The 23,150-nt window shown below is 38.0% G+C and overlaps 1 protein-coding gene across 1 annotated transcript in view; it reads right to left on the minus strand.

Moving 5' to 3' along the window:
* The window catches only part of LOC101530826 (cytosolic beta-glucosidase), a 99,692-nt gene that overhangs the window by 29,455 nt on the left and 47,087 nt on the right, over nt 1-23,150 (minus strand). Inside the window, exon 4 of the mRNA XM_004579340.2 lies at nt 22,695-22,818. Within this exon, the coding sequence (XP_004579397.1) occupies nt 22,695-22,818 (124 nt within the window). The remainder of the gene's footprint in view (nt 1-22,694; nt 22,819-23,150) is intronic.

Below are 23,150 nucleotides of genomic sequence, written 5' to 3' on the forward strand. Positions count from 1 at the left end.
GGGAAATAAATATAAAAATAAAAATGTAATTCCACATCTTGAATATTGAAATAAATGAATCAGTGACTAAAAAGTTAGGGGACAACAAATAGCATGACTGGAACGCTAGCAGAAGCTTTAATTTCCATAGTCTATTATTCGAAGTTCTAGTTTGTACCATTATACTTCACATTTGTCACAATTGCAAAACTCATATGAATCTATTTTGGCCCAGAGATACCCCATAGATCATGCACAGACAGAAAAGGATAATATTTATATTTATTTTCTATTCAGGATATGTCTATAAGATTAAAGTGAAATTTGGCCTACAGTTAAGGAATGATGAAAACAACTTTGTTTTTAATGAGGTAACAAGTAGTGTTTCCATTCATCATGGTCACTCAATTAATTATGGAGTCCATAAAGGGACCATGTCACAGTCCTAGGCAGCTGCAGATGCAAGTCACTTGACTGAGCAATGGAAAAGGCAAATGAAATGACACAAAGGCAGTGAAATGATACAAAGCTGTTGAAGAACTGAAGCAGAAAAGACTACAAAAACTTTGGTTTTTAATGTGAGCTTTATGGAACTATCAATGTGCCATAATTTGATTTTTGTTTTTAGTCCTTACACTCCTCTAGAACCGTGGTCTTTATACTTATTACTTGCTAAATATCATGGAAATGGTACAGTGAGCCTGTGATTATAGATTGGACTGAAATCATGTTTTTGCAAAAATTAAAAAGAAATAAGGAAAAAGGGTTGATGGGGAAAAAAGCACAAGGAAAAATGTGATTATTTTCTTAGAATTGTACCCATTGGAATGCAAGAAATCGGTCCTCTTTATATTAATTTTTTTAAAAGAAGAGACCCAAGCTCCTTTTTCTCACGTCATCCTCTTTTGGATGCCTTGATATGATAACAGCATAACAAAATTTTAACATCTGATTGTCATATTCAAAAATAAGTAAAACCACAGCCAAAATTACAGTGAGTGGTTTCAACATTTACAAACATGAAAGAGTTTGCAGCACGTATCAGAATCATCACTGTGCCTAAAGTATTTCCTGGGGATTGCTGGTATAAATTGCATGTGTTGTTAGTAATTGCTGTTTTCTTAAAGCACATACTAATGAAAAAACTCACAAAATGGCGATAGAACATGAACATACACCTCAGGAAAAATTCAACTCACTAGTAAGTAGTCTTCTTTGTAAGTAAACTGAATTGAAATCAAAATAACAAAAGATACAGGATAAGCTTTTATCATAACAAATTACCAAAATACATGCTATGTGTATGTGCGTGCCTTAAAAAGAACACTCAGGGGCCTGGTACGGTAGCCTAGTGGCTAAAGTCTGGGATCCCATATGGGAGCCAGTTCTAATCCCAGCAGTCCTGCTTCCCATCCAGTTCCCTACTTGTAGCCTGGGAAAGCAGCTGAGGACGGCCCAAAGCCTTGGATCTTTGCACTCACATGAGAGACCCGGAAGAAGCTCCCGCCTCCTGACTTTGGATCAGTGCAGCTCTGGCCATTGGGGCCACTTGGGGAGTTAATCAACGGATGGAAGATCTTCCTCTTTGTCTCTCCTCCTCTTTCCAATAAAAATAAATAAATCTTTAAAAAAAAAAGCACTCAGTTTTAGTTATACTAACAAAAATTAATGAAAATGTGTTAAAAAACAACTTGAACAAATAGATATCTAAAAGCTTTTAGAAGTATATACCTTTGACTGAGTAATTTTCCTTCTAGAACTATATCCTAAGGACATAAACCAAAGCTAAATCAAAATGTATTCTCCAAAGAGTTATCATGACTTTAAATAAGGTGTTGGTACGAACATAAGAATTTAATTCTCCCAATTTCCATATTCCTATAGAACGTCCAAAAAATATACAGCAAGTAAAATTACATTAACTCTAGAAATCATGAAATATTTGAGGTCTCTGGTTAACTGTTAGAGATCGGTAAGTGTAGACAGGAAGCAAGGAGGACCACAGGGCGCATGGACACCAGAACGAGAACATCTCAGGCTGGATTCCTCCCCAGTGCAATGACACTGCTCCATTCAAAGTGAATTCATTTTTAAAAACACTCCTACAAATACACGCAATACTGCATTTTATCAGAGACTTACTGAAATCAAAGTATACATGCTTTGGGAAATTTCCATTCTTTCATCTCAAAAGTGTGTGTATATTGGTGGAATGTACAAAACTAAAGTAAAAAATAATAAAACCAGGAAAGAATACATGAAGAACATAAATTACTAAATCAAGAATAATGACATTGATAGAAATCAGAAAATTGGGTATAGCTGAAAATTAGAAAATGCTGAGTACATTCAAAAATCTCATGGAAGGGTTAAAAAATCTGAATTTAAGTTAAAAAAAAAAACTACATGTTAAAAATAGATTCTGAGATTCTGTCACAGACGAGTAGGCCTAATTATTTAAGACATAATAGAATCGGGCTTGGCAGCGTGGCCTAGTGGCTAAGGTCCTTGCCTTGATCCCATATGGCCGCTGGTTCTAATCCCGGCAGCTCCACTTCCTCTCTATCTCTCCTCCTCTCAGTATATCTGGCTTTGTAATAAAAATAAAAATAAATCTAAAAAAAAAAAGACATAATAGAATCAAAATTTTCCTGAAACTACTGTTGCAAATGACTTTCTTACAGGTTACATGAATGAAAAGACAAAAGTCATTTCTATGCATTTCAGGGATAAACAACTAGATGTTCAACTACCATCAAAGAAACAAAACCCATTCCATCTGCAGACTTATCCAGGACACTAAAGTCCAGAAGGAATGGAAGAAAACCTTTAATTTGAGGAAGGAAAAGAGGAAAGAGTAGTATGAGGAAAAGGAACTCAGTCTTACACACACGATATTGGACTTGCTAAATCGATGTCTTTAATGTCACTTCTCTTGCATTAAATCTTTTTCTTTTTCCTGAGAATCTCTGTATTATTCATTTATTTTAGTTTCACCTAATTGAAGTAGAGCAACAAAGGGAGGGGAAACAGAGGGATGCAAGGAAGGAAGGAAGGAGGGAGTGGTTTTCATTTCACTGATTCATACCCCAAAAGAGCTTAGCAGCTAAGACTGGGGGGAAGGCCATATCCAGAAGCCTAAAACTCCATGTGGGTTCTCAGCTGGATGGCAGGGGCCCTAGTTGATCAGCAACTGCTTCTTTTCAGAATGCATTAAAGGAGTGCTGGGTAGGATGTAGAGCAGTTGGAACTTGAGCAAGGCCCCTCCAATATGGGATGCACTCATTCCAAGTGGTAGACTAACAAGCTGCATCACAACACCAGAATTCTAGAACTTATAAGAACATATTTAAGAAAGGCTATGAAAACAATATACCTGTTTTTTACTCTTCCTGAAGTCTTTTATAACAAATAATCTATCATTTCATAATTACCCAATAGGAATGAGAACACTAAGGTGAAATACCTCTTAGAAATTGACCATTTGTTTGATGTCTACTTTGAATATCAGATCCATAGACAATCTGGGTTTTATGCAAGCAACACTCCATAAATAAGAGTATAGAAGTTTTTAGATTTCTGGTCAACACTAGATCTTTAAATCTATCAAAATATCAGCATTATGGCACATTAGAGTCTCGGGGATGCTTGTAAAAACCCCCCAAACCCAGAAAGCACCCAATGTATTTAAATTAGAATCACTGGGGATGTAATGAGGTGTCATTATGTCCCAAGTCTTCCTAGATGAATCCAATGTGAGACAAGATTAAGAAACAGTGCTCCAAATCTTTGTTTGACATAATGCAGAAAACAGAACATAAAACAACAGCATAGAGATAATGCTTTCTCTCTAGCTAGGAGGTACAGACTAGCACCCTAATATTTGAACTTGCAATAGTGATTGTCCTTCCAGCTAAGATTCTGCTTAAACAACTGCATGCCTTGCTAGATATCACTCAGCAACTCCAAAGCTACAGCTAGGGAAAGCTGTTTTCATCACAGACTCAGCTGTATTGCATTCTGTCCTCAGAATAATCTGAACTAAAGTAAAGAGCATAAGCTTAGCTTGGATTAATTTCAGGACAAAGTGTAGATATTCACAAGGAAACTTCAGCCAATAGAGGAAAAACTAAGTCACCAGACTACATAGAATGGGCAAAAGGGAGAGTAAGATAGGAAGTAGTATGTTCTTAAATTTGTATACACAAAATACATACAATTTGTTCACATTATAGACATACAAAATTATGAACTTCAACTGTTCCAAAAATAAAATTTTAGTTGAAAGAGAGGTACTCAAGTATTTTGCATACTTATCAGTATGATTATGTAAACAAACATTACATATCTTAGACAGCCGCCCACTCAGGATCAAGGTTACTGTGACAGCATGTGGATCAGTGAGCTCCAGGAGGTGTTGCATGCATTAGTGGGACTCCAACACTCTTGTTACTGAAGCATGGGAAAGACAAAGAGGGCTTATCCATGCAGCAGTCAAGGTCATATTTTTGACAAAGGCTCAAGGATTCAAACCAAAATGCTAGACTCAAAATATGATTTCCAGATTTATCTCTAAAACTCTTCCAATCAGATATTTATTTATTAATGTTCTGTTTTGCACAGAAGTCTTCCAAGTCAAACAGTTCATGACAGACTGATTTGGAAAGTCTTGACTTTAAAGAATTAACTGTGCTTACCTATATTTCCACAAATTCTCTACTTTATAATTCATGCTTCAGTCATCAGTGAGAAAAACAGAGATGCAATTCATATACAAAAATATTTACCTTGACAGAGTTTGACTAAGCAAAGCCAACATACATTGTCTTGAGCTCAAAAGTTATTAACTTTCAAGACAAGGGGAAAAATGAACCAAAGAAAAGAAACTATCTTTTTATGTGCTGTAATCTTTGATGACACAAAGCTGAAACGGGGTAAAGAGAGACTTGGTGACAAAGTGGCAATGTGCACCATATTCTCTGTGCTAGTTCAAAGGTAAAGTATTATCATTAGTTTGAAAATGATGTGAAATCATTAGTGGAAATTGCTGTAATGTGGGATTTGTGAAAATTTGATCAAGGTTTTGGCAAAAACTACCTGAGATTTGCAGAATTTAAGATTGGAAGTGAACCTAACCAGACAGCAGCTGTGCCTTCTGTGTTTCTGGATCCACACAGAAATACACCACACCACGCTTGGGTAGTCAGTAGGCATCAGGTGATTGCACACTCTAGTAGAATGACCCAACCCCAGGGAGCAGATGGCCTCTCAGCATCTCTGACGATGGACACCCAGCATCTGCTTCCACATCATCTGTCGGCAGGTACCTAATGATCTCCTGAGGATATTCATTCCCTTTCATGGCCTCTTTAATTGTTAGAAATCTTTGTCTTGTGGGGAACCCCCACTGGCCTGAGTTCTGTGCTCCACAACAACACAGATAAGTCTGTGAAGTGTGCTACCTGTTAGTTCTGAAGGAATGTCAACAAAGACGTGTTCTCCCTCCACAAGTGGATTCAAGACACTGTCTTCAGAGGACAACTGCAAATGTGAACCCAAATGGCCCGCTACCTGCCAGGAAAGCTTCCACGCCCTGGGTGCCAAACAACAAGAGGGATGTAAGACTCAGTTCTTCCTAGAGTTTATAATCCACAGAGGCATATCACAGAACCAATAAACACAAACACATTTCATTTCAAATGAAAGAAGATGAGTGGAAATGGAATGAAAATGGAACCCATACTTACATCCTTTTGGAAAGCTCTATGAGAAAGTGAAATTTAAACTAAGATCTATTTGACGAAAATCACAGACCATAATAAAAGCAGCAGCTTGCATGTTTTAGCTCTCTTCTAATAAGTGTTTTGACATCTGCAAATATTGTCAAATGCAAATCTGAACTGCTTTTCCGCAACCTTTGCCCAAATCATTGATTAAAATATTGTGTTGGACAAGGTCAAGAAGAAAGGAGACTTTAGGCAGCTAGAGAATTCTTACTAGACTGTTTTGTGTAACATCTAATTATAAGGGCTTGGCAAAGCAAATAATATGCTTTCAAAATTCACAAAGAAGGATACAATTTTGCCCCTATCCATCTTACATTCAGCACAGAGACGATGCTGTACTGGCATGCTGTGTGGTGGTATCCCTCCTTTGGCAAAGCTACCTACTGACGACTAGAGGATTTCAAGTAGCTGCTTCTAAGTGAAGCAGACCTTATACCACTAGATGCTGTGGGCTGGAAGCCCTGGAAGCCATTCAGTCTTCCATGCCTTTCCGCAAGTACTTTTTGTTTGTTTGTTTGTTTTTGTAATACATTGTAAAGACCAATGATAGCCTGCAATTTACACATGTCCACACAGAAAGAAGTTGAAGTTAGGATTCTTGAAAGGAATATGGTGGAATAAGGAAAGGAAACTGGTGGATAAGAGCCCCATATCATGTCAGCTGGCCCTACCACTGCTTCTGAGAACTGGGAATTTTTTAAAAATGGAAAGATTTTTCATCCTCCTTATATTCTCCATTTACAACATGGAGAATTTTTTGATAAGCGAAGGCACATTTTCTTCGCCACTGACTTTAGCTTTAAAAAACACCCAAGGTAAAGACAAAGCATGAAGATTTTGTTGGGATTAGTCTCTCACCTGTTAAACCAACTCGCCAAACCCTGTGTCCTTTCACAGCACCCCTACATAGAATGCTCATGATTATGCAGGTTATACTTAGCACAACTCTAGAAAAATCTCTTGATAGGAAGTCATTGCAGACTCACTGTTTGAACCATTTTGGGGAGCACATCAAGTGTTTTCAGGATGGGGAGCCTTGTCCAAAGTTTCAAAGGCATCCTGTGGGTTCACAGTAGGGTTCTTCATAAAGTCTCATGTAAGAAATGCTGTTAAGATTCAGTGTAGCACCAATATAAATTTTTTTTAAATGCAAAGGTACCAAATTTTTACCAACAGAATGAACATATATGATCTGCTCAAATACCAGAATACTGTTGCTCTGGGATTGCTGTAGTGCAGACAATTAAGACACTGCCTGTACCATTAGCATTGGCATCTTACATGGGGTTGCTGACGCAAGACCCATCTGCTCACTTCCCATTCAGATCTTTACCAAAGAACCTAGAGAAGCAGCAGGTGGGAGCCCAAGTGTTCTGGAGCTCAAGTGGGGCATCTGGGAAGTGAACCAGTAAGTGAAACATTCTTCTCTCTCTCTCTCTCTCATGTCACTCTTTTCAAAAAAAAATTAACAATTTAAAATTTAAAAATAGTAATTTTAAAATAAAAAATGTAAAATGTAATAAAATAAAAATATTGTTACTATGATGGAAAGGAAAAACTAGAGATAAAGGCAAATCTCAAAGGATATAATTTTGAAAACAGACACATACCATGAAACACCTTGATCTAAATAGTAAAATGAGAAAACAACACATAAATACATTAAAGATATGCATATAAAATATGTAGGCAAATGTGCATCTAATGCACCATTGGATTCAGGGTGATTTTTAGAAATCTCACAACAATGAATGTCATGAAAAACTACGTCTGCATTTCAATTTTTTGCACTGATATCAATTTATTTTGAATTCAACTTTTCACAAACTTTTTAAATTAATGCTTTCTCAATGTAAAATATATGTGAGGAAACACTAAGGTTTGTCAAATTTAGGCCATACGTATATGGGCTCCTAGAACCTTTTGCATATTTGAAATTTTTTTTCCTAAGGAAAAGAAAAAGGAAGTTCAGTTTCCTTTTCCCAAACGAGTCCCTGTGTTTCTTCCCCTCTGATAATGAGAGCCCTATTATTCAACGGTTCTCCAATTTTTCTTTTTTTAGCAATAGTCCTATTTTCAAATGGATATTTTTCCTGGTTTCTTAATATATGCAACCAGTGAGGTTGAGGTGCCCTGAAGCCCTGCCTCTCCGTCCTCCCTTGGTACAGGCTAACAGAGTCCCCACAGACAGCCCCATGACACACAAGGCTGCTCCAAGGGCAACCTGAAAGCCTGGAGGGTGAGTCTTTCTTGGCGAGTACACCAAGAGGCTGTGATCAGTCTTCAAGCTTTGGGTCAGTAACTTCAGCTAAGACACTTGTGCCTTTTCCCCTTTCTACCATGCTCCTGGCTGACTAGCTGATATTCCTTTTTATCAAGAGCATGGATGTAATGAAATGGACCATCTTCAATAATTGACAAAATTAATACCTCCGCCAACTATAACTGGGATTTCCTGACTGTCCTCTCTTTCATTAATCTCAGTAACAAGGATTTCACACTACTTCTGTGAACCAAAATAATTTTTAAAATAGAAACACTAAAGAGTTTTTAAAGAGAAAAATCTCCATTGAGTAAAAGGAAAGTATAAAATTACTAAGAATATTACTTACAAGGGAATCCAGCATTGGAACTGTCAAAAGTTAAAGACCCTTTACAAATACCCTGCAGCTAATGCCCAAGATACATGTTTAACATAGCATTTCTGGAACTGATCAAGCATCAATGAGAGAAACCTGCTGTACAAATTTTAACTTCAATTTCATGAATCTTCTAAATTGCAACATTTTATATTAGCGTAAATTTATTTGTTCTGCCTGGCAACCATTTGCTATATTTATAAAAATGTCACATTTTTGCTTTAAAAGCATATTCAATAAAGCATTGTAATGAACCATTCAAACCCATTCAAGTTAAAAATCAAGATGCCCAGGTAATTTGAAACAACGCCTTAAAGTAAATACAAATTGTGAAATACAAAATACACTTGCAGCAGTTGCACTGTTTGCAACAGTGAGATAATAGTGCTAACTACAAAACTGAGTTACTGACTTTTAGTAGATATTAACATAAAATGAGAAAAATCACTTTAGGGAGAAATTATACACTATGAAAGGCAACTTAGCTGAACAACTTCAGCTACCCAGTGAGGTCAGTCTCAGAAATGACAAGTTGAGAGTAGTATGTGGACTGTTGCTTCCTGGTCAGGTACCCGGGCTCCCATGTTCTCATGCAGTCATCACCAGGACAGGCTTCCACTTATGGTCAGCAGCTGAATCATACCAAAGCGAGAGTTGCTTGGACTTGCAGGGAAAAATTAACTCTTTACCAGCTATTTTTCCCTTTGCTTCTGCTTCCCCTATAAAGCCTCACTTTAACAATCCCACATAAGTGTTGGAAATGTTACCTGGAATCTTTAAGGTCTGACCAGAGAAGATTGGCAGCTTCAAAAAGGGAAATCAGAAAGGAATGGCAGGATGAAGGAAACAGAGACCAATGAATATCAACGGATACTATCAGGACACTTCAAAAAGCTTTGTGGGAAATGGAAATTAAAAGATATATTTATTTTAGTGCAAACAAAACTTTGTAATCCAGGAGTGTTTTTTTTCCTAATCACCATGTTTTTCATGAACTTTATTAAGATCTCCTATGTTTATCAATGGAACTACAAAAAAAAATTCCAAATACTTGCCTGGAAATGTACCATGAAAACTCAGTTCACAGTAAAACAGTATTAATAAGTTTTTAAGGGACTTGATTTTCAACATAAATTAGATGCTAAACACCTTTTAAAGCAGCATGTGGGATTGACAAAATGAGGGAGACAAGTGGGAAAAGCATGAAAGTTGAAAGAAGAACCAAAAAGTGAGAAATGACAAGGGGAAAGATAATGCAGTCTAAAAAAAAAGCAACAAACAAACAAACAAACAAAAACAGAGAAAAAGAAGTCTGAAGAAGAACCATGTAAGAGTAAGGGTGGATAAAATACCAAGACAGTTTGATTACTAATGTCAATGATGACATATATTTCTAAGAAATTCATAGGAAAAGAACAGACAACCTCAAGGCTGGAAGATGTAGTTACTCATCTGTTTTAAATAAGAAGGGGAAACCAATACTAGAACCTTGTGATCAAAATAACATGCCAAGAGAACCTTGAATAGACAGTCTGCTGCTCCTGGTTATTTAAACATTAAATCTAGAAGGTCCACCAACCAGTGAATCAACATCTTGGCTCTTGGAATGGATGGAAGGTCTGTGTGACATAAATCCATATAGGAGATGCCCACTTTATCCACAGCACAGAGATTAGGTTCCAAAAATATACAATAAACCCTTTATCAGTCAGGTAGTCAGGAAGTGTAGTGCTCCAGCTAATCAAATATTTTTTGTTGATTGTTACACATGCAGAAAGATAAATTTTTAAGGAATGAGAATAAATTAAAATATACTTAACACTGAAACTAAACTGATTATAATTTAATCTTTCTCAAATTATTCAGAATGCATTTCAGGGTCATCAAGCAAAGCATAAATTATCAGTGCTTGATGACTATGCAGGAAGTCACAGTGTTTCTAAAATCCTGGTTAATAGATGCTAGGTAACAAAGAATCTACTGCAATAGTTATCATTTAGAGGATTTATGTGCTAAGCATTTCTTGAGGATATTAAGTTTGTCCTTAATTCTCCCCAAGAATAAATGTTCAGAGATGATACACTGATATTCATAGATGTAGAACAACCTGGCCAAGGCTCTTAGCATGGAAGAATGTCAGGACCAAGTTTTAAACACAGATCTGTCCATAAAGCATACACTTCTTCTGTATGAGAAATGAGCAAATTTCATAAAGAAAAAGTATTCACAAGTTTCCAACTCTATGTTCTAAACTTACACACAATCAAGGGGTCATGTTCTTTGTTGCCCTAAAAGCACTGAAAGCGCTTTCCAAGCCATCCTTGACTTTGCTATCATATGTACACCCATGAGGGCAGCAAAATCTGGCCATGAAATATTTTTGAAGCTTCTTTAAATAATAAAAAAGGCCAGCAGTTTATTCAGGAGATCAACACATAACCTGAACATCTCTAGAAGAAAAATGCTTGTTAGAAACTAAAGCATTCTGACTCAACCACATAAAAAATTACCTACTCATACATGTGCATATCTAAAATAGATTCATTTGCTCATGTTTTGGAGGAAGAGCTAATTTCTGTATTATTCCACTCATTTCTAACTACAAAATGTAGTTGTCTTGTAGTCTGTGTCCCAGCTCCCTACTTGTGGTCCTGGAAACCTCCACCCACATGTAAAACCTGGAAGCAGTTACTGGCTCCTGAATTCAGATTGGCACAGTTCCGGCCGTTGTGGCCATCTGGGGAGTAAATCAGTGGATGGAAGATCTTTGTCTCTCCTTCTCTCATAAAATACGCCTTTCTAACAAAAATAAATGAATCTTTATAAAAAGATTTTGGGCTACACTTAAATGTATTAAAGGAATAAATTCTACCTGTTCTCAAGAGAGAAAAGGAACCATTTCATCAGGAGGTGCCACATGTTCCCCCTTCCATCCTACTTCCATTACCTACACTTTAATTCCCAGGTCACTATTGTTTTCAACTGAATCATTTCTGGTTTCTTGTTCCCTGTGTCACACTAGGACCAATTAAAATTCTCTAGAGTTTCAGTGTTTTTTATTAATTCAACATGCTGTCATTTATCTTTAAAGGAAGAAGCTATCCTTACAATGGACTTTCACAAGCAAAGAGGAGTACATAGAAGAACGTGCGAATAGCACAGAACGGTCTCAGATCATGACATGGTTTCATTAGCTCATCTGATTTATACACAGGAAACTGTCTTATGGCTGATGAGCCTGTTCAAAGGCATTGGTGTCTCTCTTCCACCACTAGCACTTCCAGGTAACTCTGCAGACTCACTTCCCAATCCAAAACAGACTACTTTCATCTTTAGTCTATGCTGATGATTTCATTATTTTGAAGAAAATGCTTCGTAAAAGTAAGTTGGAGTAAAGACAGCTCTGTTTGGAATGTATTTTTTGCTTAGAAAGCACAATTTTAAAAAAGAAAGACAATGAGAGAGAGAACAAAAGAAGAAAAGAAGAAAAAGAAAAAAGTAGGAGGAGGAAGAAAAAGAAGAAGAAGGGGAGGAGGAGGAAGAGGAGCAGGAAAAGGAGGAGGAGGAAGAGGGGAAGGGGAGGGACGGGAAAAGGGAAAGGGAGATGAAAGGAAGGAAAGGGGAATGAAACAAAGGAAGGAGAAAGGGAAGAAAGAAGGGAGGGAGAAAGAGAGAAGGAAGGAAGGAAGAAGGAATGTAGGCAGGTAGGAAGACCTACTAAGCTTTCCCAGTGTGAGGTTTCTACACAGAATCATGGCAGTGGCAGTTGTGAAAATTATGTAACTGGATCTCTCTTAATTCAGGATCTCACCTGAGACAAAGATGTCACACTCAAGTCAAAGTTAAGGAAAGTTAAAATTACTGTTCTGTTAACCGAATTATATTATGCATGAGTGGCAAAGTTTGAGAAATCCTACTTAATTGTCCTACAACTTGATGTATATGCTGTCACTACGTTTTGAAATGTTTCAGTACTGATGACTGAATCAGAGTTGGTCCACTGGGGATTTTACACCAATATTATACCACCCAGTAATTTGCTCACCCACTTCCTGTCTGAAGTTTAATGCTCTCAACATCAACTGCATTAAATGTGAATCTGAGGTGCCTACTAGCTCTGTGAACTCCAAATGATAGCTTGCTCAAAGTAAGAAAAGTGAGCACAAGCTCATTTGTAACGTGTGAGTAGAAAACACATAGATTGAAGGTCAAAAAAGGTGATTTGGAACTTGAATCAGTATCACAAGAAATTGTGTACTGACAAGCAAGATCTAATTTTATGTTCATATAACAAAGCTGTTAAAATTCAAATTAAGTAGCTGGAAAACGAGAATGAAGAAAGTTTTTTTTAAGATCATTAATTATAATTCCTTAGAGTTAATTTTAGACCTTAACAAATTGTTAAGAGTTCTAGTAAGATGGGATCCACGACACACCACCCTAGGAAGACCGGGGGTCACGGATTCTTCAGCTGCCAAGATCCCAAAATATCAAATAGTTCACCCTTTTATTTTTCTGAATGAAGAAACTGAGCTGCATAGATCTTGAAAATAATTATAACAAACAGAATTCAGAAACCCTGGCAAATTGTCACCTCAAAAACAAATTTACTACACAAAGGGCAAAAATCCATGTATAATAACAATCCCCAAGAATTTTTCTCCTACAAACACAATTCAGCACTTCTTTATAAATGAAGTACAATGGTGATGGAAATACAATTTCTTATTGAAATTCCCAGAAGCAATTCAGCTTTCCTGCTCACCTAGACTCAGTCTCGATATCACTCATTAAACACTTACTGAGCATTTACTGAAAACTAAGGACACAGCTCAAAACTCCAGCATTTCATTCCAGTCAGAAATTTGTCTCTCAAAAACAGTGAATAAAATCTTTACGTATGCTGTTTCTTCCCACAAGTGCTTATACCTTTTAATAACTTCCATTTTCTCCTGAAAATGGATTTCGTCCTTCTTTTCAAGGATTCTAACGGGTATCATTTTTAAGAATCAAAGCGTCACTCAAGTTCAATCTATTGAACTGTCTTACTCAACAAGTACTTAATTGTGACAAGCATACAGTAAAGCAGAAATACCATGAAGTAGTTGTAGCACGGATTTTTGTGTTTATGTACATAATATTGCTGTGTTCAGTGTGGTATCAGATTCACTATTGAGGGGGGGAAGACTGAATACAGTTAATCAGTAATTCATACAATGATGAATCTAGGCAAGTTGGTAGAAGCAATCTTTACTTCACAGTAGAGCAGTTAGGCAGCATGGGCAGTCCTGAAGTCATGAAAAAATAAAATAAGAGTGAAAGTAGCCACCCAAGGGTGGGGTCACTACCGTGTAGGGCATGACAGTCAGCACTCTAAGTCCAGAAATTCATTTCTTTTGGACTACACCCCAAGTTTATCCCTACTGACAAATTCAAGATTTTCATTTGCAAAACATAATGTCAACGTATTAATGTTTAATGCAGAAAATCTCTTTACAAGCAGTGGAAAAGGCATGTTAGTTTCCTTGAGCAGGAATGGCTAACACCTGGCACTTAATTTCTCTCTAATCTTTCCACAAGCCTCAAGGGTCCACTAGAGTCCTTAACTCTTTTGTCTGGGAAACCCCTGCCAATCAAATTAAGATCAGATCTGCTACCCTCACTGTGAAGCTGTGCCCTTTCACTCCTGGTAACTGAGAGGCCAGGTGAAAATCAGAATACTTTGGAGATCAGAACATCAGAGCACACGTAGACAGATGTTCGAGGGCCACTTCCTCTATACTCTGGGGCAAAATACATAAATTCACCCTTCCTCGATTCCAACAGTCATCTGAACATCCAAACAGGACTCTCCTAGAACAATTCTTTTAAATCCTGGTTAAATCTGTCCTACATTTTCCTCTTTTCCTAGTTTCTATTCAGTCCACTTAAATATTCAAAAAGATTTCCTCTAGATATACTTCTATTGTTTAAGTTATAGATCTCTTCTAGAATCACAAAAATAAAACTGAGTTTCTGTTTGCTGCTCTATCACACAAAAATCACCAAGAAGATTGTTATGGAACATCTGAATTATCTTATGTAAATTATATTATTCCAATATGGAATTATCTGAATTAGCAGAAAAATGGATTTGCAGTGTTTCTTAAATTCACTGGGCCTGGGACAGTGGGGGACCTGAAGAAATTACCTCACAGAGCAGTTGAAAGTGAAGTAAAAACAAGCCAAAGAGGATGTCCTTCGTCTCAAGATAGCATGGGTATAATAAGGCTAAGACAGAGAATGAAGAATGGTGTCCAATTAGAGGGCAGAAAAATAAATGCTTGGGTATATTATTGATCTGCTTTCTCATAAGGGCAACTGCATGTAACCAGTTCCCTAAGAACACATGCATGTTAAAAAAAAATGAAAGATGAGCTTTTATCTTTTGCAGCAGTATGGATGGCACTCAAGGTCACTATGTGAAAGAAAGCAGACACAGACATGTACAGATGATCTCACTCAGATGTAGAGTATAATAATGTTACTCTCACAGATGTAATGGTGGATGGTGGTTACCAGAGGCTGGAAAAAGTAGGTGTTGAGGGAGAGAAGCGAGTAAGTTGACTCACGGGTACTAATGGATTTCAGCTGTACTATTAGTTATACTCCTTTATTTAGGAGTTCTAGGATTCCATTGCACGGGAGAGATTCTACAGATAACAGTAATGTACTTTACACTTTTTTTTTTGAAAAGACTATTAAAAAATAACTGAATATTTCACTACAAGAAAGCAGTAATCATTTGAGGAGATGGACATGGGAAACCTGACCAAAGCATTGTGTGCATATACCTGCACACAAACAATATCTGCTGTCCCATGGATATGCAAATGTTTATGATTGAAATACAAATCATAAAAAAATATGTGAATGCATATGTGTTTTTTAAGTTTTATTAAGCACTATATTAACAACAATGCATGTTCTTGACTCTAAACTCTGACCTGATTGCACTAAGAAGCAGTTTGATGTGAGCATGGAGCTAAGCATGGGATCTGTGAACTCTAGCTTGCACATCTTGAGCCCCAACCACTTCCCTTGGCAGTGAAGAAAACCAAGATCCAGATGACATATCTTAGTAGAGTGAGAGATGTTCCAAAACAGAAGTGCAAAGGACAAACACCAAACATGAGAATAATAGCTAACATTTTACGGCATTTAAATTGCAAAGACATACATAGCCTCATTTCATTTCCACAACTTTGAGTTAGGCAAAGTAGCAATTAATAAACAGCAGTCTGGTTTTAGAGGTGAGGAGGCTGGCTGACATCAAGAGTCCTCAGGACCACCTAAAGGCAACCACGGCAGCCTAGGAACTCCTCTCCAGACCCCAGCCCCTGAACCCTGCACATTTCCTACTGCCACACTTTCTAGTCTCCAGACTTCAGAGACCAGACAAGAGAGGGGAAACAGTGAGTTTGCCATGGGATAACAGAGGAAGGTCATCTGGTTTTCTCTGCTGACTTTATTGGTTTCATCTTACAGGTGGTCTAAGTGTGTGGGTTAATCAAACACAAACACTGGAATTATTTTCTTCATCACTTTTGAAATTTGGCAAATAGAATTACCATAAAAATCCCACCAGTGCACAGTGAAAATCAAATCAGTCATTATGTTGAAGAGCTGGCTGTATTTTCATGTTCATTAATCATAATATCTGAGATACGGAAACAACCTAAGTATCTATCGAGAGATGAATAAGAAAAATGTTACACAGACACAATTCTGCCTTACAAAGGAGGAAAATACTGCCAGCTGACTCCATGGGGGACCTCAGAGGACATTATGTCATGCGAATAAGCGAGACACAAAAAGACAACCCCAGCATGGCATCACTTACACATGAAATCTTAAAAACTGGATCTTACAGAGGTACAAAGTAGAATGAAGGTTCCCATGGCTGGTGCACGGGAGGTCTGACAGAGATGTGAACCAAAGTATACAAAATTATAAGAAATAGGTTCAACAGCATTATTATATAGCATGATTACTATATCATGTTCTTGAAAATATTATATTCTTGGAAATAAGATGTAAGGGAAGATCTTTAAGTACCTTCAGAAATGTTATGTGAAGTAATATATATTATTGAGTTCAATTTAGCCATCCCAGAATGTAACTAACAATTAGATTTAATTTTTAATTGTCAATTAAAACAAATACTAGCACACTGGCCATTCTTGGGCAAAGCCTTGAACTCCTTCTGCGTTCTCTGGTCTGACCTGGCTCTCCCTTTGATAACAGGATCCAATGTAGCTGGTGCCAGCCTTGGTAGTACTATCAAGTCAGCCTAATCCCACACGCACTGAAAGCCGGACAAGTGTATGTCATGTAGATCCTTGGTAAGCTCTGAGATGAACCGTTTGCCAAGGCCAAGATGATGAGTCTCTCTCTTGAGAAGGAATAAAACAATATTTTTGAAGTGGGACTCCTCATGCAAATCTCTGAGGCTTTCTTTGAGTTTCCAATGGATTTTTAATTGGCTAGTGTTGCTCAAAGGTCAGTGTATTAACTTTTGAGATCTTTGCTTAATTCTTACAGATTTTCTATGCACATTTAGATAAACACAGGTGCTTAACACATTTTGTCCAGTTAAATGGGCCTCTGTGATCTGAATTTGGCATAGGCAGGTGGCTGCCAGGTCTGAACTAGTTTGGGAAATGGATGTATTTCTCCTCTACTGGCTCTCCACAGGAAGAGGGAGGGAGATGCTGACAGACAACAGCAGGGTGATTCTGTGCTCAGCATCTTGTCTTGGTGGTATATCCAAGCTGCAAGATTTATAACCTTCTTGTTACAATGTATCAGCTTCAACACTTCCAGTGAAGTCTTCAATAACTTCGATGACATCTTGCTGAGGGGTTTTGTCATTAAAAGCCTAAAGCTGGTCATTAACAATCCAGCTCTGCGATCATCTCCTGCTGTGCTCACTCAGGCATGGATCTCACTGGAAAGTTGGGCTGCCTCAAAAAACTTTCCAGAAGGTGGCTGCTGCTGCTGCTGCTGCTGCTGCTGCTTTTGTTTTGTTTTTTGGTTTTTTTTTGTTTGTTTGTTTTTTTCTCCTGTGTGGGATATATATTTCTTTAGGGAAAGAAAATACAGCTCCTACTCATGCAATCATTTATTTTTCATTTTCTATGAACCAATCCTCCTCTGATAGACACAAATTCAATGAACTTGTGGACAGCACTAGTTTATTCTAGACAGGGAACTGAAAAATACACATCGGCAGTCTTCAAGGAATTCGTGGAACACCCCAAAATTTAACCATCACTTACAGAATACTTTGTGAAATGCCCAAACTATGTTTAGGCCTCCTAACCACTGGCTTGTTCAGTTTCCATTTTTATCCAGCAGAAGACAAATACTCTTATTATCCCCATTCTAGAGATGGCATGACTGAGCCTTGTCTGTGTAAGCAATTTCCCAGAGCTATTGAGCTTTTAAGTGACACAGCAAGTTCTGCAGTCTACGTCTTTGAACTTATCCTTCCACAGTCATAAATAGCAGGACTAAGGCAAAAGAAGGCAAAAAGTTTGGAATTCCAAGCTGATGAAAGACCGTGTGCTAAACTGAAGCCAACCATGGTGGGGGAGGTGTGTGTGTACATTACTAGGTTGAGCTCAGGCTGGAATCTCCATTAAGGAGAAGCGAGGTCCTGGGCAGAGTACTGCATCTAGGAAGCCACATTCCCTGGCTTCACAAACTTCTTCACCTTCCTAAGAACCCTACGATGGAGGTATCCATTTGCTGACAGGTGAACACAAACTTGCCCACAGGCCTTGGAGTGTCAAGGACTGGTATAAATGTTATAAATATAATGAAATATCATATTATGTGAAAAAAAAACTTATCAGTTTGAATGCCACTGAATTCCAAATTTATACAAAAATGCAAGTGGCAGAACAATGCCTGGTTCCTTGACAGCTGTTTCTGCTGTCAACAATTTGATTTTTCACCGAATCTGCTAACCTCCCAGATGGAAACATTGATTGGAGTTGCCGTGTCTCCTCCAGAGACTTAGACAGCAAATAGCCGATGTTACAACTTCGATTCAGTTTCCTCAGAAACAATGATAGAGAAATTTGGAAACGAGGGAACATATTCTGCTATACCTTGGAGAAAAAACAAGCCTGGGAATGGCATTTTTTTTTAATAAAAAGGAAAATAACTTGGAGGAGATAGACAAATTTTCACTGATGCACATTCTGGAACAATAATGACTGCTACTATTGGTTAAAAGACTAACTCTGTACCAGACAATCACTAACGGGCTTTTACGCAGTGACTCATTCAATAGAATCTAAGACAACTCAGTCAAAGAGAGAGCTATCTGCATTTTCACAAACCAACCAAAGTTTAGAGAGGCTGAGCAATATGTCAATGACCCCTACTGAATCATTTGAAAAGGTGAACTGCAAGCCAAATTATGTTATTTCACATTCCTAGTGTTGTTTTTCTGTAATCAAAATAGAGCCGATGTAAGGAGGGTTTAAACACAATTAAACAATGCCACTATTAAAAAGAGACACTAACTGACTTTTCTTTCTTAAAATGACACTTTCCTCCTTTTTCTGTCTTTTTTTTCTTTCCCAAAAGGAAGCAGAAACGTTAGCTTATTTTTTACTGCTCAATTAATTACTGTGGGATTTTACCTGGTGAGATCAGTAAGACTTGCAGGCCGACGCCATTGATCCAACTATAGTGTCATTATGTGCCTGTCTGTCTGTGCGATGTTGGAGGGAAGGCTTCATCTGTGGGAATCTCAAAGCCATCAACCATCTGACTCCCCAGGTTGTGGTGAGCTCACACCTGCAGTTCTTCTGCAATCACCTTCCTTGGAGGATACAATATTTAATTGCTTCATGGTGTTTCTTACTACTACACTTCTTGCCAGCTAGCACCATAAGGGTTCCCCAGAAAAACCTTAGGAAATCAGTTAGTGAGCTTAGCCCCTGCTCTCCTGAAGAGAAGTGGGATACAGGTGTCTTGGCATTGTCTAAGGTCATACCTATTGGCTCCTTCAGAGCCACTCAGAGGCACTTTCAAAGATGACCAGAGCACTAAACCTAAAGCACATTTCCATGTCATAGCCCAAACAAGCACTTAGACTACAGAAGCCCTGAATTTACAGGTCATACACAATGAACACTAAAATACTTTATCATCATCATAATAAATGTGTTTTGCCTTGCTTCAAAAAATATTCCTTAGTAATTTTGTGCTCAGGAGAATGACTTTACCAACTCAATGCAAGTAATGTCTTCCTATCGCTATCAAGTGTTGAGAATGAAATGAGAAGATGGTATCAATTTAAACTTTCTGTATAAGTGATAAAATCCCAATCAGCATAAAGATAAGCAAAAGGACACTTTATTGTAAATGGAAGAAATGTCCCTGAAGAATACAGCTGCAACTGGATATGAGGCCAGTAACTGGGAAACTCTGAATCAAAACTGGAGCAACTTGGACACAAACCAGTGCCCACATGCAGTGTCACAGGCAGACGCCTAACCCTACACCACAATACTGGCCCGTGAGGGAGAACTGGAAGCACTCGGGTGCCACCTAGATGGTCTTCTTGTTTCCTGTCCCCACTTCCCTATACACATGAGTATCTCCCTTCTCTCTACTGCTAAGCAGAAACTGAGTCACACAATTACACTCCCTTCCACCCAGTAGAAGACACAAGTTAACTGATCCAAGTTCTAAATCCCAGGATAGAACTGTGATTGGCCCACCTCATGTCCTACACCATACATCTAGACTAAACAGTCAGCCATAAGGAGCACTGCTTTATACCACGCTTGGATCTCTGTGGTATACCTGTTGATAGAAAAGGGTTTTACATGGGGGAAAAAGGGGGGAAGGCATTGGTTATTACAAAGAGAATTTTACAACAGAAGAAATAAGCAGGATCCACTAAGAGAATATATGAATATATGATAGCTTTTTCCTATCATAATACCCAATTCAGAATAGATACATTTATGCATAGAATTTTGGCCAAATGTCGATATTTTTTGACATTTTAAATGGCTATATTTATTGAAAAGCATAACAGAAGCAATAGTATGTGCCCATAACGAAGACCCTCTATTTTTAAGGTTCAGAAGACAGATGATATGAATAATGCTTTAGATGTGTATCAATTATTTTCCACCAAGCACTTTAAAGGTACAATATAAACTCAACCAATTGAAAAATAGAATTTTGTTTGCTAACCTGTCTACCTTCCTGTTGCTAAGATACTCGTATCTTACATTTTCCACTCTTCTTGGTTAGTTTTCTGCCTTTCAATCATCTTGGTGTATGGAGCCACCACTGAATTGTTAGCATTGCAGATCTAAGAACCTGAGGCCTTCATTGTTGTGCAGTGGGTTAAAAAACCACTGTAATACCAACATCCCAAAGGAGCACCAGCTCAAGTCGCAGAGGCTCCAATACTGATCCAGGTCCCTGCTAAAATACCAAGGAAAGCAGCAGAAAACGGTACGAGTGCTTGAGGCCCTGCTTCAGCCAGGACTGGCTGTGGCCATTGCATATATCTGCAGAATGAACCAGCTCCTCTCCCTTCCTCTCCTTTCTCCCAACCCACAAATCTACCCTCAAATAAACAAATCTTATTTTTTAAAACCTCTAAGAATCTGTATAAAGTACAGATGATCCCTGATGTTTTACAATGCAACTTACAATTTTCAACTTTATAACAGCATTAAAGTGATACAGATTGTAGAAGCTCTACTTCAACTTTTGGACTTTGGTCTTGTCCCCGGCTAGGGCATGAGCCATGGACCCCCCAGGGGAAGCCACTTGCTCTGCACAGCAGACTGTGTTGAAAGCTGCTTAGGAAGCTGGGAGGAGTTAAGGCATTTCTGACTTAGGATAAGTTCATTGGAACATTAGCCTGTTGTTAAGCCAAGTAGCATCTGTATTTCAAACTATTTCAAAAAATCAAGAAAACGCCCTCGCATGATTAGCACGAAAGAGCACCAAGCTGAGAATAAAAAGCCAATTTCTATTTTCCTCTCTTTTCCCCACAAAACACACAAGAATTGTAGACAAGTCATTTGTGCTTCCTGTATCCACTCATAAGCCTGCCTGGTGGTGATCGGCGCCCTGTGCCGGAGAACATTCGCGGGCTAACAATGAACAGGATCCACACACCGGAAAACACGGGCAGGAATTGGAACACTAGACATCTCTCTCAGAAGGAGCGTCCCCACTAAACAAGAATCCAGTCTGTGTGTAGTACAAAAGAATTACTTTTCTTGGGGGAAACTGTGGGAGTCCACCTGCTCCTTGTCAAGTGAAGGATTCAGTCAAAAGATCTCAAGGTTTGGGAAGAGTGTGTGAATTTCTTCACGTTCCAGAATTCTTTCTGGCTGCTTCTAGTTTAAGACTGAATAATTGAGGTAAGAATAATCCCAGGACTTTTCAATTCAAATGATAAAAGATCAGAGTCACTTTCATTGGAAAAAAAGAGAAAATTGCAAATCTCATTTCACACTGGATTCTGCTGTCACCCTATAAGTCGTATATAGAGAGGAAAAATTAAACTTAGCGAGCATTGATGTTCCAAGAGTTGGCTAAAGGAAGTGGGAGAGCTACCGGTCTAGAAATGTGTGTTACCACTTAGGGATGATTCCTTCACATTCATTTTCAGTCTGAAAAGCGTTCTGTGGAGTGAAAAGTGTTATCATAACAGCAATATTGTCTGGAAATACAGTTCACATATTCTGTATCGCAGGCAAGAAAGGAAAAGGACTGCTCAGTTACAGCTTAAATGAGACAAACACCGACAGAAGACACACACCATGTTGAAGCTGATTCTACAAATACAGAATTCGGGTCTTTTAAAAGCCCTTTCAGTTCATGTCTTGGTAGACAGGACATTAAAATATGCAAATAAGCATGCTATAGTTGATCAGAGTTAATCTTTTTATAATAACTCACGTTCTCATCCAACAGCCACCACTCCTTCTACCCTTGTCACCTTCACCCTTGAGTCAGAATAACAGAGACAGTTACTTTTCACTTGATTTGATTTCAAATGGTTGAAGCTGGGCTAAAACCCTCACACTCCTTTTTCCTAAACAGATTTCTCTCCTGTCCTAATTACATGGCTTTACACTGATTTACATGAATTTCAGCTTTAAAAATCATTGGTCTTTGCTGAATACAAATGGGCACAAGAGAAAATTATATTAAGCTTGTACAATTGATCTTTCATCATTTCAAAGTGTACCTTTGCTCAGTTCCTGAAACGTCTGTCTGAAACACTCCCAGCGCTGAGTGTCATCAAGAGATGGGGGGTCACGCTGGGGGAATCCATTCTCAGTGATGTAAATTACAGGGTTATTATACGTATCCTAAAACAAAAGAGCAGAAGTTTTATGCCAAACAGATGTTTGGGGGAAAAAAAAAAAGAAAAGCTCATCAAATCAGGTGACTTACCCCTATCTTCTCTAAATCACAACCCCAAAACTAGTCTCCATCAAATTGCAGTGACCCTCTTACGACTTAATTTTCCATGTACTGACCTCTTATGACTAACAATGGAAAAGCAAGACTGTATAAATGTCCATGAAGACAGTCAAATGTCTGTTATTGTAACGAGAAGACAGAAATATCTTTCTTCCACCAGCATCTGCCAACTGTCACTGCTCTTTAACCCATTGGTCCTGTAGATAGCTCTACTCTC

Source organism: Ochotona princeps, chromosome 11 (genome assembly GCF_030435755.1).
Source record: "Ochotona princeps isolate mOchPri1 chromosome 11, mOchPri1.hap1, whole genome shotgun sequence".
In the NCBI taxonomy this organism is placed as follows: Eukaryota; Metazoa; Chordata; class Mammalia; order Lagomorpha; family Ochotonidae; genus Ochotona; species Ochotona princeps.